The sequence below is a fragment of the Hippocampus guttulatus genome, chromosome 10 (assembly GCF_054856545.1).
Source record: "Hippocampus guttulatus isolate MCC_2025c chromosome 10, RoL_Hgut_1.0, whole genome shotgun sequence".
NCBI classification, from domain to species: domain Eukaryota; kingdom Metazoa; phylum Chordata; class Actinopteri; order Syngnathiformes; family Syngnathidae; genus Hippocampus; species Hippocampus guttulatus.
Genome location: NC_141270.1, coordinates 392,574 through 405,696, shown reverse-complemented (window position 1 = coordinate 405,696; position 13,123 = coordinate 392,574). Strand labels below are relative to the sequence as shown.

At 55.2% G+C, this 13,123-nt stretch overlaps 2 protein-coding genes across 4 annotated transcripts; one reads left to right on the top strand and one right to left on the bottom strand.

The window, feature by feature from the left end:
* Nucleotides 1-260: 260 nt before the first annotated feature.
* Nucleotides 261-6,679, bottom strand: abcg8 (ATP-binding cassette, sub-family G (WHITE), member 8). Its single transcript, XM_086121908.1, has 13 exons — nucleotides 6,540-6,679; nucleotides 5,888-5,992; nucleotides 5,651-5,798; nucleotides 4,873-5,111; nucleotides 3,700-3,832; nucleotides 3,353-3,622; nucleotides 3,128-3,278; nucleotides 2,230-2,331; nucleotides 1,889-2,088; nucleotides 1,497-1,573; nucleotides 713-980; nucleotides 506-633; nucleotides 261-410 (listed from the first exon to the last, which is right to left on the bottom strand). The coding sequence occupies exons 1-13, from the start codon at nucleotides 6,582-6,584 to the stop codon at nucleotides 273-275; spliced, it is 2,004 nt and encodes a 667-aa protein (XP_085978034.1). The 5' UTR covers nucleotides 6,585-6,679; the 3' UTR covers nucleotides 261-272.
* Nucleotides 858-13,122, top strand: abcg5 (ATP-binding cassette, sub-family G (WHITE), member 5). 3 transcript variants are annotated; one of them, XM_086121906.1, is made up of 14 exons: nucleotides 858-1,004; nucleotides 6,832-7,020; nucleotides 7,388-7,509; nucleotides 7,655-7,791; nucleotides 9,160-9,258; nucleotides 9,628-9,760; nucleotides 10,107-10,246; nucleotides 10,666-10,795; nucleotides 10,864-11,077; nucleotides 11,205-11,410; nucleotides 11,850-11,988; nucleotides 12,056-12,129; nucleotides 12,194-12,305; nucleotides 12,555-13,122. In XM_086121906.1, the coding sequence occupies exons 2-14, from the start codon at nucleotides 6,872-6,874 to the stop codon at nucleotides 12,976-12,978; spliced, it is 2,079 nt and encodes a 692-aa protein (XP_085978032.1). In that variant the 5' UTR covers nucleotides 858-1,004; nucleotides 6,832-6,871; the 3' UTR covers nucleotides 12,979-13,122. The 3 variants fall into 3 exon arrangements, with proteins under 3 accessions (XP_085978032.1, XP_085978031.1, XP_085978033.1); XM_086121905.1 differs by lacking the exon at nucleotides 858-1,004 and having other exon boundaries at nucleotides 6,872-7,020; nucleotides 12,555-12,667; nucleotides 12,744-13,122; XM_086121907.1 differs by lacking the exons at nucleotides 858-1,004; nucleotides 6,832-7,020; nucleotides 7,388-7,509; nucleotides 7,655-7,791 and adding an exon at nucleotides 8,776-9,087.
* Nucleotide 13,123: the final 1 nt, after the last annotated feature.

Sequence of the window (13,123 nt, the reverse complement as noted above, 5' to 3'; positions counted from 1 at the left end):
ATCCACACAAAATGAAACATGCAAAAATCGAACGTGACTCCTTTACTTCAACGTTACTGCGGTGCTCTGCTGCCATCGAGCGGCAGACTGCGGTAGGCCAACATGTGGTTCGACTGGCAAGAAAGAAAAGGGGTAATCGCGTCACTTTTTCCACCATAGTTTCTTGTTTTTGTGAAAAGCATAATATGTGATTATTTCCCACAGCTGGCTTGCGTGGCGTCGAAATTTGCCAAATGTAAAAACCTTCTCGAGCTGTGATGAATCAATCACATTCACCAGTCAAGACTGGACTTCTGCTTGATGAATTTGAGGCAGATGTAGTAGAGCGCCATGAAGACCAAGCACACGGCCAGCAGCACCAGGTAGCACGAGTACAGAGGGTACTGGTTCATGTTCATCACCTCCACCACCTGACCACACAAACGCACAGGTGCGCACAAAAATATACTATTAATTTGAATGAATGATTTATTCTCTTGTACATTTGTAAATCTGTCGCACTTACGTGTATACCGTCCACGTCCAGGGTGAAGTTGCCGATGGTGACGGGGTATTTGTTTCCTCTGAACTGCACCAGCAGAAGCCCCTGGAAGCCCCAACGCATGAAGGAGGTGTGAGAGAGCCACGACGCCACTGCAAGACGTAGGAAGCCGATTTTACAATACAATGCAAACGTCCACCGGGACAGTCCCGACTCGGCGCCTCAGCTCACCCAGCCACATGTTCTCCAGGCTGATGACGAAGCCCCCGGTCAGGTAGAAGACGGTGAAGAGCGAGTTGCCCATGAAGGCCGAGGTCTGCAGAGTGGGCAGCGCGGCGGCCACGAAGAGCGCCATGGCGCGGCTGCAGTACACCATCAGCCACACCAGCAGGAAGTTGAGCAGGAAGCGGTCCGGCGCCTCGTTCAGGCCCGCCAGCCAGTAGATTGGCAGAGCGTAGACCAGGGTGAACACGCAGTGCTCGGGTAACTCCCCCAGAACCTGCGGACACAGCCGAAGCCAAACGTGAGCAAAACAATTGGATTCCTTTTCAGTTCTGCAGGGCGCAATGCACAAAATGCTTAGCTCGGTCGGCTGTCAAAGGCAAGGCGCGGGGGCCAAGTTAAGGGGGCCATAAAATGATCTGGCCCGCCATATCATTTTATGTGGCTCGCGAAATCACATTTAACATGCCAACTTCCATGATGCTTTCTAAAATGTCTAAATTCTCACATTTAATAAATAAGAGACATATTCCAAGCATGTACTTGTTACCAAAGCCCTCATGATAGTAACTTGAACAAGAATTGAATCTACAGTCATTCTTGACTCCTTTAGATGGTTTCAGTCATAACGGCCCTCCAAGGTAAACGGTAACTAAAATGTGGCTCGCGACAAAAATAAGTTTGACAGCCCTGCCCTAGGGATTGGGATTACGCAATGCTTCAAACAGGTTAACCCGCTGTGGGTCCGACGTGGAGCAAGGCTGCACCCCGGTGCTGATTTTGTGTGTTGTACCTTAGCAAAGAAGTAGGAGGTCACCGAGTACATGCCATCTTCCAGCTCGTGGTAGAGCATGGCTCTCTCCGCGTGACCTACAAATAACATTTGCTCAGATCTCGAGGCATGTTAGACTTCAGTTAGCGCCACCGATCTAATAGCTGAGCCGTATTATTCTCGGTGTGAAGTCTTGGCCGGCGTTCCAAATGAATCCTCCACAGAGTGGATCGTGGACCTTGGTCTCGAGACTTGCTGGCTGCTCAATCAAGTGATTATCTGCACTTTACCATCTCGTGATTGGGTGTCATGTAAAGTCCATCATCTTTGATAACCGATATGACTCGCCGGAGGACGAGGAATGACCTTGACCTATCAACTCGATTGGGCGTTTGATACGAACGGACTCTCACATTTTGCTATGACGTCCAGCACCACGGCGAAGGGCGTGAGCGCTCCGATCATGTAGAGCAGGGCCACGGTGTCCTGAATGGACAGAGGCTGCTCTCCGGCGCCGTAGTACAGGAAGCCCACCAGCAGGGACATCAGCAGAGCCTCCAGGCCGTGGACCAGCAGGGTGACCAGGTCTCGGTAGTCATTGTACATGTGGCGCCTGGCAGATGAGGAGATGGTTGTCCCCATGAGGCGTCTCTATTGTGCATGTTAAATTGCTCCATGTACAGCACTTTGTATGCAGCGATGGCTGTTTGAAAGTGCTCTATAAATACTGTTGACTTGACTTTCCTGCTCTCACCTGATGAGGATGGAAAACTGCTGGAGCCGTCCCGGCGGTCGGTCCCTTCCCTTGGAGATGACCACGACCTGGTCCTCTTGCGCCTCGTCAGGCGGCGGGGAGCTGCCGCAAACGCCGTCTCTTATTGGTTGTCGATGAGATGCCGGCATGTCAGCCGCTGCCACGCTAACGTGCGGCCAGACGGCAACCTCATTGCAAGATAACGCTACTCAGTCGAGCGGTGGCCCGGACTCTCAAGGATTTGACGTCTCACCCTGTAGATGGCCACTATTTCTCACGGTTGTTGATCGAGCGCTAACATTTGCAATCTTAGCGTTTGGGATGCTAACCGGGTGTAAGATAGCACCGAAATCAGTAAGGCAGATCGATATTTGACTTTTGCCCGGCACTTGGGTACATTTCAGCAAATACTAACATTCTAACCGTTAGCGTGCTGATATACAAAGACCTGCATACGAAAATCGGATGAATCTGGATTCTTCGGTCGGGGGACTATTTTTGAAGAAATGCTGACACATAACTGTCGAGCAAGATAGCAACCTGGGTCGAGGGTGCAAAGGCAGATCCATTCGGATATTACTTTGTGGCCTTTAGTCGTGTTCTATTTCTAATGAGAGTTGATCAGGTGCAAGCGGGCAGAATGCTGACGAAAAAAGTAACTTCAGTCTGGAAAGCACCGAGGCCGATCTTTTGGGCTCCTGACGCGTTTTAGGATCTTTACTCTCGTCCTGTCGTTAGGTAATATAAAATGGGAACATTTGTTATGTCGACGTATGACAAGATAAGCAGGGTACAACATGCTACGGCCGTAAGATAAGGAGGTTTCATCTTGCCCTGCCATCGGCTGCTCTTTTTAATGACGGTTGTTAAAATGCTAACACGCTAAGTACAAAGCAACCTCTCAGGGTGCGCCACGCCCGTCCCGCCGTTCCACATGTGGTCATCGGTGTCCCGGACCTTTTCCGAAAATTGCTCCGCCAACACCCGGGCCCGCTCCAGACACTGGGCCTCTTGCTCCGGACTACGGCGGTCTATGCTGATCAGGTCCACTGGCGTGCAAAGGCAAGGAGCTTGTCAGAGATGTTGTATGCGGTTACGGGGCAGAGAAGCCTCAAGGTCCTACCGTAGAAGTCAGACGGGTTGCAGTAGCGCGGGCAGGGGTGGCCCAGCGCCGTGAAGTACGGTACCATGTCCCGGGCGGCACCGCAGTACACGGCCGAGCCCGAGGAGAGTAAGACCACCAGGTCAAAGAGCCGGAAGATGTCCGAGCGAGGCTGGTGGACCGACAGCAGAACCAGACGGTTCCCCTTGGCCAGGCGGGACAGCGTGATGACCAGATTGTGGGCCGTGAAGCTGTCCAGACCTGACGTGGGCTCGTCCAGAATCAAGATACCTGGAAACGTAAATGCTTGCTTTGGGGATCGGTCTAATAGCTGAGCCAGGTCCGGGAAGGGAGGAGGGGGTTCTTACCCGGGTTCCAGAGGAGTTGGACTGCAATGCTGACCCGCCTCCGCTCCCCTCCGGACACCCCCCTTACGTAGTCATTTCCCACCCTGGTGTGAGCGCACTGTCTCAGTCGCAGCTCAGCGATGACATCGTCCACCTGAGAGGAAACATGACCACGACCTGGTCAGACCGGAATGGACCTTTTGTGGAGGACACTGCACTCTGAAACTTTTGAGATCCCTTGACATCCACCTGACCCGGTCAGATTTGGGCTTGGATCCACCATTGTCAGAAGTCAAGGCTATCAGAGCAGTCACTCGCAAAGGATTTTTGGAACCCCACCAACTACTCCCAGGATGGACGATTGTCACAAGTTGTCAAGACTACCAGACAAACTACTCTGAGGCCGCTTGTAGGAACTTCACCCTCTACTCGACTAAGTCGGACTTCAATGGACCATTGTCCCAGGTTTGCCAGGGGTATCAGACTCACAGCTCCGGAATCGGTTTCAGAAACTACACGCTCCTCCTTACCTGGTCTGACTTGGATGGACCATAGCCCACGGGTGTCAAGGGTACCGGACCGAGAACTCTGGAGCCTGTTTTACAGACCGCACACACTGCTTGACCGAGTCGGACTTGGATGGACCGTTGTCCAAAGTTGTCGAGGCTACCATATTGACCCATTCCGGGATCGGTTTCTGACACCGAACCCTCTTTCTGGTCTGTCAAACGGTATCGAGTTTCCAAGACAAACTACACAGGAACAACTTTTTGGAATCCGACCCCACTGGCGGAGCCGTGGGGTCAGGTTTCGCAGTTCATCTGTTTTACCTCGGATTGTTCACCGGTCAGTCCCAGAGGGTGAGGGACCGTCCAGTCCATTTGAAAAAGCGCGTACGCCGTTCGGGGTCCAAATTGACTATCCAAGCTGACTCGAGGGCAAAAGCGCACCGCAGTAAACCCAAGCAACCAATCCGGGGTGAAAATGCCAAAGCTGGTTGTGTCGTGGAGCAGAAGGCGCACTCTATCCTGGATTCGATGTGGGATTGAGTGAGGACGGTTCCCCCTTTGTGCTCTGCGGTTGACTGGCGACCAATCCCGAATCACGCCGTTTAGGCGAGGCGAGGCAGTTTTATTTGTGTGCTTCATTCACACAAACAAAAACACAGGGGCCAGTCGGTCGACTCTGCGTTACCCTCTGGTCGCGCTGGGCCTGCGTGAAGTGCGTGGGCAGCCTGAGTTTGGCCACAAAGGCGAGGGTCTCGCGCACGGTGAGGTGAGGAAGGAGGCGGTCGTCCTGGCGCACGTGCGCGATGCTCTTCTTTACCAGCTGAGCCGTGTTGGGCCGACCGTTGATCAGAATCTGGCCGGATGTCACGCTGCCGCCCTCGTCGCGACACGTGATGATGTCCAGCAGCGAGGTTTTGCCGCAGCCTGCACAAGGATTTCTGTCAGGAGCAGTGGCAATGGTCGTACTCGCGTACAACGCTGCACACCAAAATGATCGGAACGTTTTGTCCCGGTCCTCGAGGCTTTACGTTGGCTCCCGGTCAGCCGCGGAAGAGATTTTCTTCCAAAGAAATTGGGATCCCGATCTATCAATCACTGTATGTTTGGGTCCCGAATCCATGAAAGAAATGCCGATTGAGGATAAACCCTTGAGAGCTCTCCAGACTCGGGTCAGTAAGTGGAGCCCAGAGTTCAAAGCAAACATGGTGAAGCCGCATTTAGCTGCTCTGCTGCGCACAAATGGAATACGCTGCCAACAGAAGTGAAGCAAGCCCCGCGTGGAAATGCCTTTTTTTCCCCATATCTTTGTTTCAATCAGGTCCTGGGATCATCATCATCATCATCATCTTTCTTCTTGTCATTTTAGAAACCTAATTTGATTTATTGTCAAAGTTTCGAATGTTTTTGGAAGCTCGTTGCCCCATTTTGCCAGCGCAGCGTTTGGTGTCTATTTTGAGTTTTACCCGAGCTCCCAATGACGGCCAGCATCTGCCCGCTGCGGACGCGCAGGCTCAGTTTGTCGATGGCCGTCCGCTTGTGGCCTTTCACCCCCCAGGGCAGCTTGAACTCCGACAGCCTCTCATACCAGGGAATCTGCGCCGCCGTGTCCACCTGGGATCAACGCACGCTCACTGGCTCGGAGGCCCGGGCGGAAGCCGCACGCGTGCGCTCGTGCGATGAGGCCACGTTGAAGTCGTCACCTCGTAGCGCAGGTTGTTGACTTCCAGCCGGTTGCGGTCACCGCCGTACGTGAAGTAGAGGCCGCCGTCCTCCTCCGACGAGAACAGCCCGGCGTCGGCGTGCGGCTGCAAAGCAATCCCAGCATACGCGTTGACGTTTGGTCCTCGGCGACGTCGGGACTTTCCTGCGCTCCGATCGGACGCCCGCGGCGAAACATCTCCGAATGTCGTCTCGACTCGGATTCCTTTCTTGTTACGAGCTCACTATTCCATTTGCAAATGCAAATGCGCGCTCGCAAAATGTTACGACAGCTGGTGCCTCGTGCCGTGGCCGAAGACGCTCGTCGCGACGGTGTGGAACACGCGCAAAGGCGGCGCGCGCTTTGAGGAGCGGATGTCTTTCTTCGCCTTTTTCAGACGGACTCCATCCAGAATCCACATTTTGATTTGAACATTTGTGCAGCCTTTGCCAAGAAATGAGGAAAAGGATTTCGCTAAAAAAAGATCACATGAGCGATTGAATCCGATTTTTTTCGAGCAACCGTTTGCTCCCGAACGACATTGGCGTTAGCGAACCCAAACGACCGTGACCGAGTCAACCGCGCGCAGCGGTGAACCGACCTGAAATGGCCACAAAACAAACATGAAAGGAGGATGTCCGTGACTGACTGACCTGCGAGGGTCCGTTGGCGCGAGTCAGGCTACTGTTTGGGTCCATGATGACGCAACTTGATGTTTGTCCGGTCCGACGTTCGGGGCGCCCCCTGCGCGCCCCTCTTCTTGCCGATGTCCTTCCCCCGCTCCTCCCCTCTGCCCTGCCAGAAACTTCTCCTCCAAAATAGATGTCCCGTCGCCTCAGCGGCTTCCGGGACGCGCCGCTCGCTTCTGCCCGTCCGCTTTATACGAGCCTGGAGCAAAGTTCCTCGCGATAAGCCCGCGGCGTGTTTATGGCTTTGCGCCGTTAGCGTGCGGGGGAGCTGCAGCTCGGGCGGACGCGGCTTGAAGATGAGCGGACGGCACTCGGCGCCGCAGGAGCGGGACGGCGGGGCCGAGCGGTCCTTCCGCTTTGTGCCGGAGGCCGGGAGGGACGGCGCGGACGAGGCGGCCGGGCCCGCGTGCTGCCTCAGTGCCAGCAACATCAGCTACGCGGTCAGGTGAGCGCAGGCGGAACCGCGTTCTAATTTCGTCGACGCCGCACACGCGCTTGTGCGTATCTTGATTTCCGCGCAGTTTCAGGGAGCGAGAGGAGCCGTCTCCCTAGGCCGGGAATCCGGTCGGCCGTGTGCACGCCCACAACGGCGCACGCAAACGCCTGTTTAGGAAATACCAAGCCTATTTTTTTACATTAACATCAATTTTTTTTTTTTGGGCCAAATTGGAGTTGGCATCAGGCTAAAAAAAAGTCCCTATCAGAGGTCTTGAGTCGTAACTCCACTTCTCTGACCGTTAAGTGGCAACCATTTTGTTGTTCAGCCTCGGCGGGGGATTTGAGGTGTGAGGAGCACTTTTGTTTCCTTGCAGCGAGCGCGTCGGCCCCTGGTGGGACTTGCCCTCCTACACGAAGCGACGGACTCGGCAGATCCTCAACGATGTCTCCTTCCACGTGGACAGCGGGGAGATTATGGGCATCCTGGGAAACTCAGGTGGGCTGCCGGCTCGGGCCCTGGCGCAATTTGTTGCTGGGCGGAATTCGCAAATAAATTCGCAATGTTCAGTGAAAGGCGCAACATCAATTCCAAGAAGCAAAATCGTGTCACCTTTTGACTCGTGCGTTTGCGTGTGGCGCAGGTTCCGGAAAGACCACCTTGTTGGACGCCATCTCGGGAAGGATCGGCAACTCCGGAAGCCTGTCGGGACAAGTCTTTGTCAACGGCACCAAACTGGCGAGAGAAGAGTTCCAGGACTGCTTCTCATACGTGCTGCAGGTGCGCACACGCAACGTGACGGGCTGTTGCTATTTGGGTTCGCAAACTCCAGGAAGAAAGTTTATCAGTATGTGGGTGAACTTTTTTTTTTTTGCGCCTCCTCATGCTCCTAATCCATCAGCCAGAGGTGCTCAAGTGTATCCAAGACCCGAATTAAAAACAGCCCCTTTCAAATTATCTCCCGGCTGGCTGATAACGTGCGCGCGCACGCTTGTTCGTCCACTTTAAAGCTTGTCATTAACTTTGGCTGCTAAGCCGCAGATGAGGAGTCGATATGAGCACCTGATATCAAAGTCATTCACATGAGAGACTCTGCCGAGGATTGCGATTGGACCGCGTGTTAATTGAGGCGGGCGTGCGGTTCAAGCGGCGCCCGCGTGCATGCGTAATTGTCAAGTGCGCTTGGGCGCGCTCTTCTTCATGCATTTCTGCACATGCATCACTCCAGTCGTCCCCATGTTGCAACGTTGTTATTTACCTTGCGGCGGCACACGGTTTTCACCATGACGTCGTCGGCTTGAAGACACAAAAGTAAAACAAAATACATTTCAACAGCCAAGTTGAGTTTTAGTTAACATTTTATACTTCAATCAAACTGTGCGTAGCAGCACGCTATTTTTCCTCTCGACAAACAACAATTGAGATCAATCTGTTCCGTAGATTTGGATGTATGTTTACGGAGGGACGTCAGAAGCGGCTTGGCTGGCGCCGACAACATTTGCTCGATCATAAAGCCATCGGTGGGAAGGTGTCATTTCGCTCCGCTAACTTGAGCGTTGTTAGCGTCGCTCTCGCTAAACGCCATCGAACGCAAAATGTCTTTTTAGTCTTTTTTGCGGCCTTCGTGAGCGACTGACTCAGTCAGCCGCGATGCCGCGACACGCTGCCGAGAACAACTTCAAAATAAAAGCGAATCGCGGCATTGATACCATAGGTGAGCTCAGATAAGTTTTACTTTGAAGTTGGCCTAATTTCCACGTTGTCCAGAGCGCGAACAATTGTCGCTTGACTACTACATGTCAGCGAGCGGCCACCCGAGGCCCAAAAACAAACGCCTCGAGCGCTTTTTGAACCGAGGTCCTCGAATGAGTCGACGACCCATTCCGGGCCTCGGTTTCCGCCCGCGCCTGGTCGACGGAGTCTTCGGCGTGTGTCTTCACCATGAGTTAACGTAGCTGTCAGCGCGTCTCGACGCTTTTCATGCATCCGCATGTCGTCGTCGTGACGTCAACGTCTTCATCGGCGGGTTTTCCCCCTGCCACCAACAGTGACATTGATCGCCACGGGAGATTGACCGTGCGTCCACAGAGGGAAAAAAAAAAAATCTCTCTCTGAGAAATACTCTCTTGGTTTCTTTTCTTATACCAGAGCGACAACCTGCTGAGTTTTCTGACCGTGGAGGAGACTTTGACCTACACGGCGCAGCTGGCGCTCAGGAAGCACTCGGCCGAAGGCATCCAAAACAAGGTGGGAGCAAACGCGGGCGCACTTTCCAAAGGAGGGACGCAATGTGCTCGTTCGAAGAAATGCTCATCAACTAACCGACACCAAGTGCTTCCTTTTGAAAAGGACAATCTCCTGTAGCTTTCTAAACGGAACGTTTCAAAGAGTGAAGGAAAATTCAAAGGTCATCCTAAAATATGAGGCTCCACAAAAACGGACTCTTTTGTCCTTTTAACAGAAGAAAAGCATGAAAACAACGCAAATTTACATTGGCCAACTTCATAATGCACGATTTTTTTCCCACAATGAAAATAACCACGACGTCGCGACCTTTGACGGACTGTGAGACCGAACGATCCTCGATAAGATAGATAAGATGTGATTGGATTCAAGGTGTCGGCAGCGATGGCCGAGCTGGGCCTGAGTCACGTGGCCCGCAGCGTGATCGGCGGCCGCGTGTTCCCGGGAATCTCCGCGGGCGAGAGGAGGAGGGTCTCCATCGCTAGCCAGCTCCTTCAGGACCCCCGTAAGTCCGCGCCACCGACGCCAACAAGCGAGATGAAGCGCAACGTCACATTTGCTGTCATCGAAGCACAATGAGCGCGTCGGCTTTGCTTTTTCGCGTCTGCGTAACTCCGCTGAGGATGAGAATGAGCGCGCGCGCGCGCGCGCGAGCGAGAGGTTCCTGTTGGCTTCCCCCCGCAATCAAGCAGAAAATGAATTAATCTCCCTTTAATTGCAGCTTGAGAGCCAATCTTTTAATTGTCTTCATGAGACTAACGAAGTCCCACATAAGTGGTGGGCGCTTATCCGCACCCCCGGGCGGGCAACTTTTCAAGTTTCAAGCCGGCGCCTTGTGTCATCACGGGCAGGGGTCATCCTGCTGGACGAGCCCACCACGGGCCTGGACAGCGCGACGGCCAATCGGATCGTCACGCTGCTGGCCCGGCTGGCCCGCAGGAACCGCGTCGTCATCGTCACCATCCACCAGCCTCGCTCCGAACTCTTCACGGTAACAAACAACGGACGCCGCGCCCCCCCCCCCCCCCCTATGCTCCTACCGGCTCATGGCAGTCGAATTCCGGAATTGCTGCTGGACTTTCGTGGCTCACAGACAAAAGAATAGGAATCCAAACAAAACGCGTACGTAGTCGAATGTGTGTGGGATACGCGGGGACGCGGTGGCCGTCGGGAATTTCCCGAACGGCCCGTCCAGATCCGGATCGGTCGCTGTAATCGATGAATATTCCCGGGCGTCGTGGTGATTGCATCACACTATGGTACGGTACTTTTCAAAAATCAAAACAAAAATGTATGTAACTATGATTTCATCTCATTTGAAAATGAAGAAAATGACCTTGGACAAGGTCATTTAGTCCAAGGTCAAGGTCATTTTCTTGGTTGTTTTCTTCTATGTGTGTGCGTTTGCAGGTGTTCAGCAGCATCGCCTTGATGAGCCGCGGTGAGTTAGTTTTCTGCGGCCAACCCGACGAGATGGTGGACTTCTTCGGCCGATGCGGGTACGAGTGTCCGGAATACTGCAACCCCTTCGACATCTACGGTACTGGTCCCGACCTCAACGGGCGAGACAAGCGCACGCCGGCTCACGCGCCGTCCCTCGCGCAACAGTGGACTTGACGTCGGTGGACACGCGCAGCGGCGAGCGCGAGGCGGCCACCTTCGGCCGCATGCGCGACGTCGCCCGCTCCTACCGCAAGTCGGCCATCTTTGAGCGCACGCTGGCCAGGACGCGGCGGGGCCTGCGCGCCCGCCCCAAGGCCGCCGTCCCCTTCAAGAGCAAAGAGTCGCCCGCGGGCGCCGCCAAGCTGGCCGTTCTCCTCAGGTCTCGCGCTCACTCGGACTGTTTTGTCAGCCGAACGCTCTCACGCAATTTTCAATGTGACCGAGAAAAAATCGGTACTTGAAAGTGCACGATGTCTTGACGATTTGTCGACTTCGATTTTCCCCAGGCGGACCATGCGCAACCTGTCCAGAGACCGAATGGGGGTCCTGATGCGCCTGTCTCAGAACTTGATCTACGGCCTCTTCGTGGCCTTCTTCGTCATGCGTTTGGACGCCGACGTGGCGAAAGGCGCCGTGCAGGACCGCATCGGCATCATCTACCAATGCGTGGGCGCCTCGCCCTACACCGGAATGCTCAACGCCGTGGCCCTCTGTGAGTCGCGCCGGCGTCCCATCGCGCGACCGACCGCATTCTGAGTTGCTCGTCAATCGTTCCTGCCCCAGGAAGTGGCACGAAAAGGAAGGCAGATGACAATGACCTTGAACGTATTCGTAGACGCTCGTTTCAACTTGACTCGCTGCTCTGTATTTGTCATGAACAACCCCCCCCCCCCCCCCCCCAAAAAAAAAGCCAATATATACAGTAGTCGTAGGTTCGGTGGGGCTACGACCAATTTCGAAATGGTCAGAAATCAAAACGGCTGCTCTGTATGGAAACAACACGGCGCCGTCTTTGTGCGAGTATCGCCGAATCATTTTGCACGGCGTGTTTGCGGTCGCGCGTTGGTCAGCGGCAGCGTTGGCGGCGCTCGGTAACGCGAATGTCGTCGCCGCGCCGTATTGAGACGGGCGCTTTTTTTTTGCCGCCGCAGTTCCCGCCTTGCGAGCCATCGGCGACCAGGAGAGCCAAGACGGCTTGTACAGCAAGTGGCAGATGTTCCTGGCCTACGTCTTCCACATCCTGCCCTTCAGCGCCGTCAGCGTGCTGCTCTTCGCCTCCTTCCTCTACTGGTAGGCCGCCGCGATCGCGCGGACGGACGCGAGGTCGTGACATGCCGATCCCTTTTCGCCCTTTCAGGACGGTGGGGATGCACGCCGAGACGTGGCGCTTCGCCTGCTTCACCGCGGCCGTGATGGTCCCTCACATCACAGGTGGGCGCGCGGCCGCCCGCCCCTCGCCCCCGAGCGCCTCGTCACCTCGTTGTGCGTCTTGCAGGCGAGCTGCTGACGGTGGTCCTGCTGGGGGTGGTCCAGGACCCCAACATGGTCAACACCGGAGTGGCCCTGCTCAACATCGCCGGGATCCTGCTGGGCTCCGGATTCCTACGGTTGATCCGTTCGAGACGTTTTTTAAGCTCGCTTGTGGGGGGGGGGGGGGGGGGGGCGTGCATGCTGGGTTTTTTTTTTAGTTTGCGTGACAGGATTTTCTAGTGGCGTACGCGGCATCTTTGGCACGTTTCCCAGTCGTCGTCTGTTGCGGCCCGTGCTATTTTCCGTCACCAGGGGGCGCATTTTGACGGCGCGCGCAAGGGCCTCCCGCAAGAAACGCTTTCCTCTCTGTGTCGCCCGGCAAACAGTAGCACGGCGCAGATGCCCACGGTGTTCCAGTGGCTGAGCTACCTGACGTTCCAGAAGTACAGCTGCGAGCTGCTCATCGTCACCGAGTTCCACGGGCTTCGCTTCACGTGCAGTAAGCTCCCTTTTGACATTTGGGCCGGCGCGGGAGCTTTGCCGGCGCGCGCGCGTCACCGCCCCGTTGTCCGCAGACCAGTCGGGTCCTGCGGCGGAAGGCTGCCTGATCACGGAGGGCGACCAAATCGTGGACCGAGGCTACCCGGGCGCCGTGTCGCGCTACACGCTGGACTTCGTGCTGCTCTACTCCTTCCTGCCCGCCCTCCTGCTGCTGGGCATCGTCAGCTTCAGGATCCGAGACAGACTGGCGCTCCACTGACGCCGCGCACCATCTCGAGTCGGTGGCCGGATGTGCTCGGAGCAACGTGAGCTGCGCGGACCGCTTTCGTGCCTCCGCGTCCACGTACGATGCCGCCGCCTGTCCGACTGTCATCGCCGGATTGAGCCCAAACGACGGGGCGCCTCACGTGTGGATGTTGCCACTCCACCATTAAATCCATTGGCTCCTCCGCAG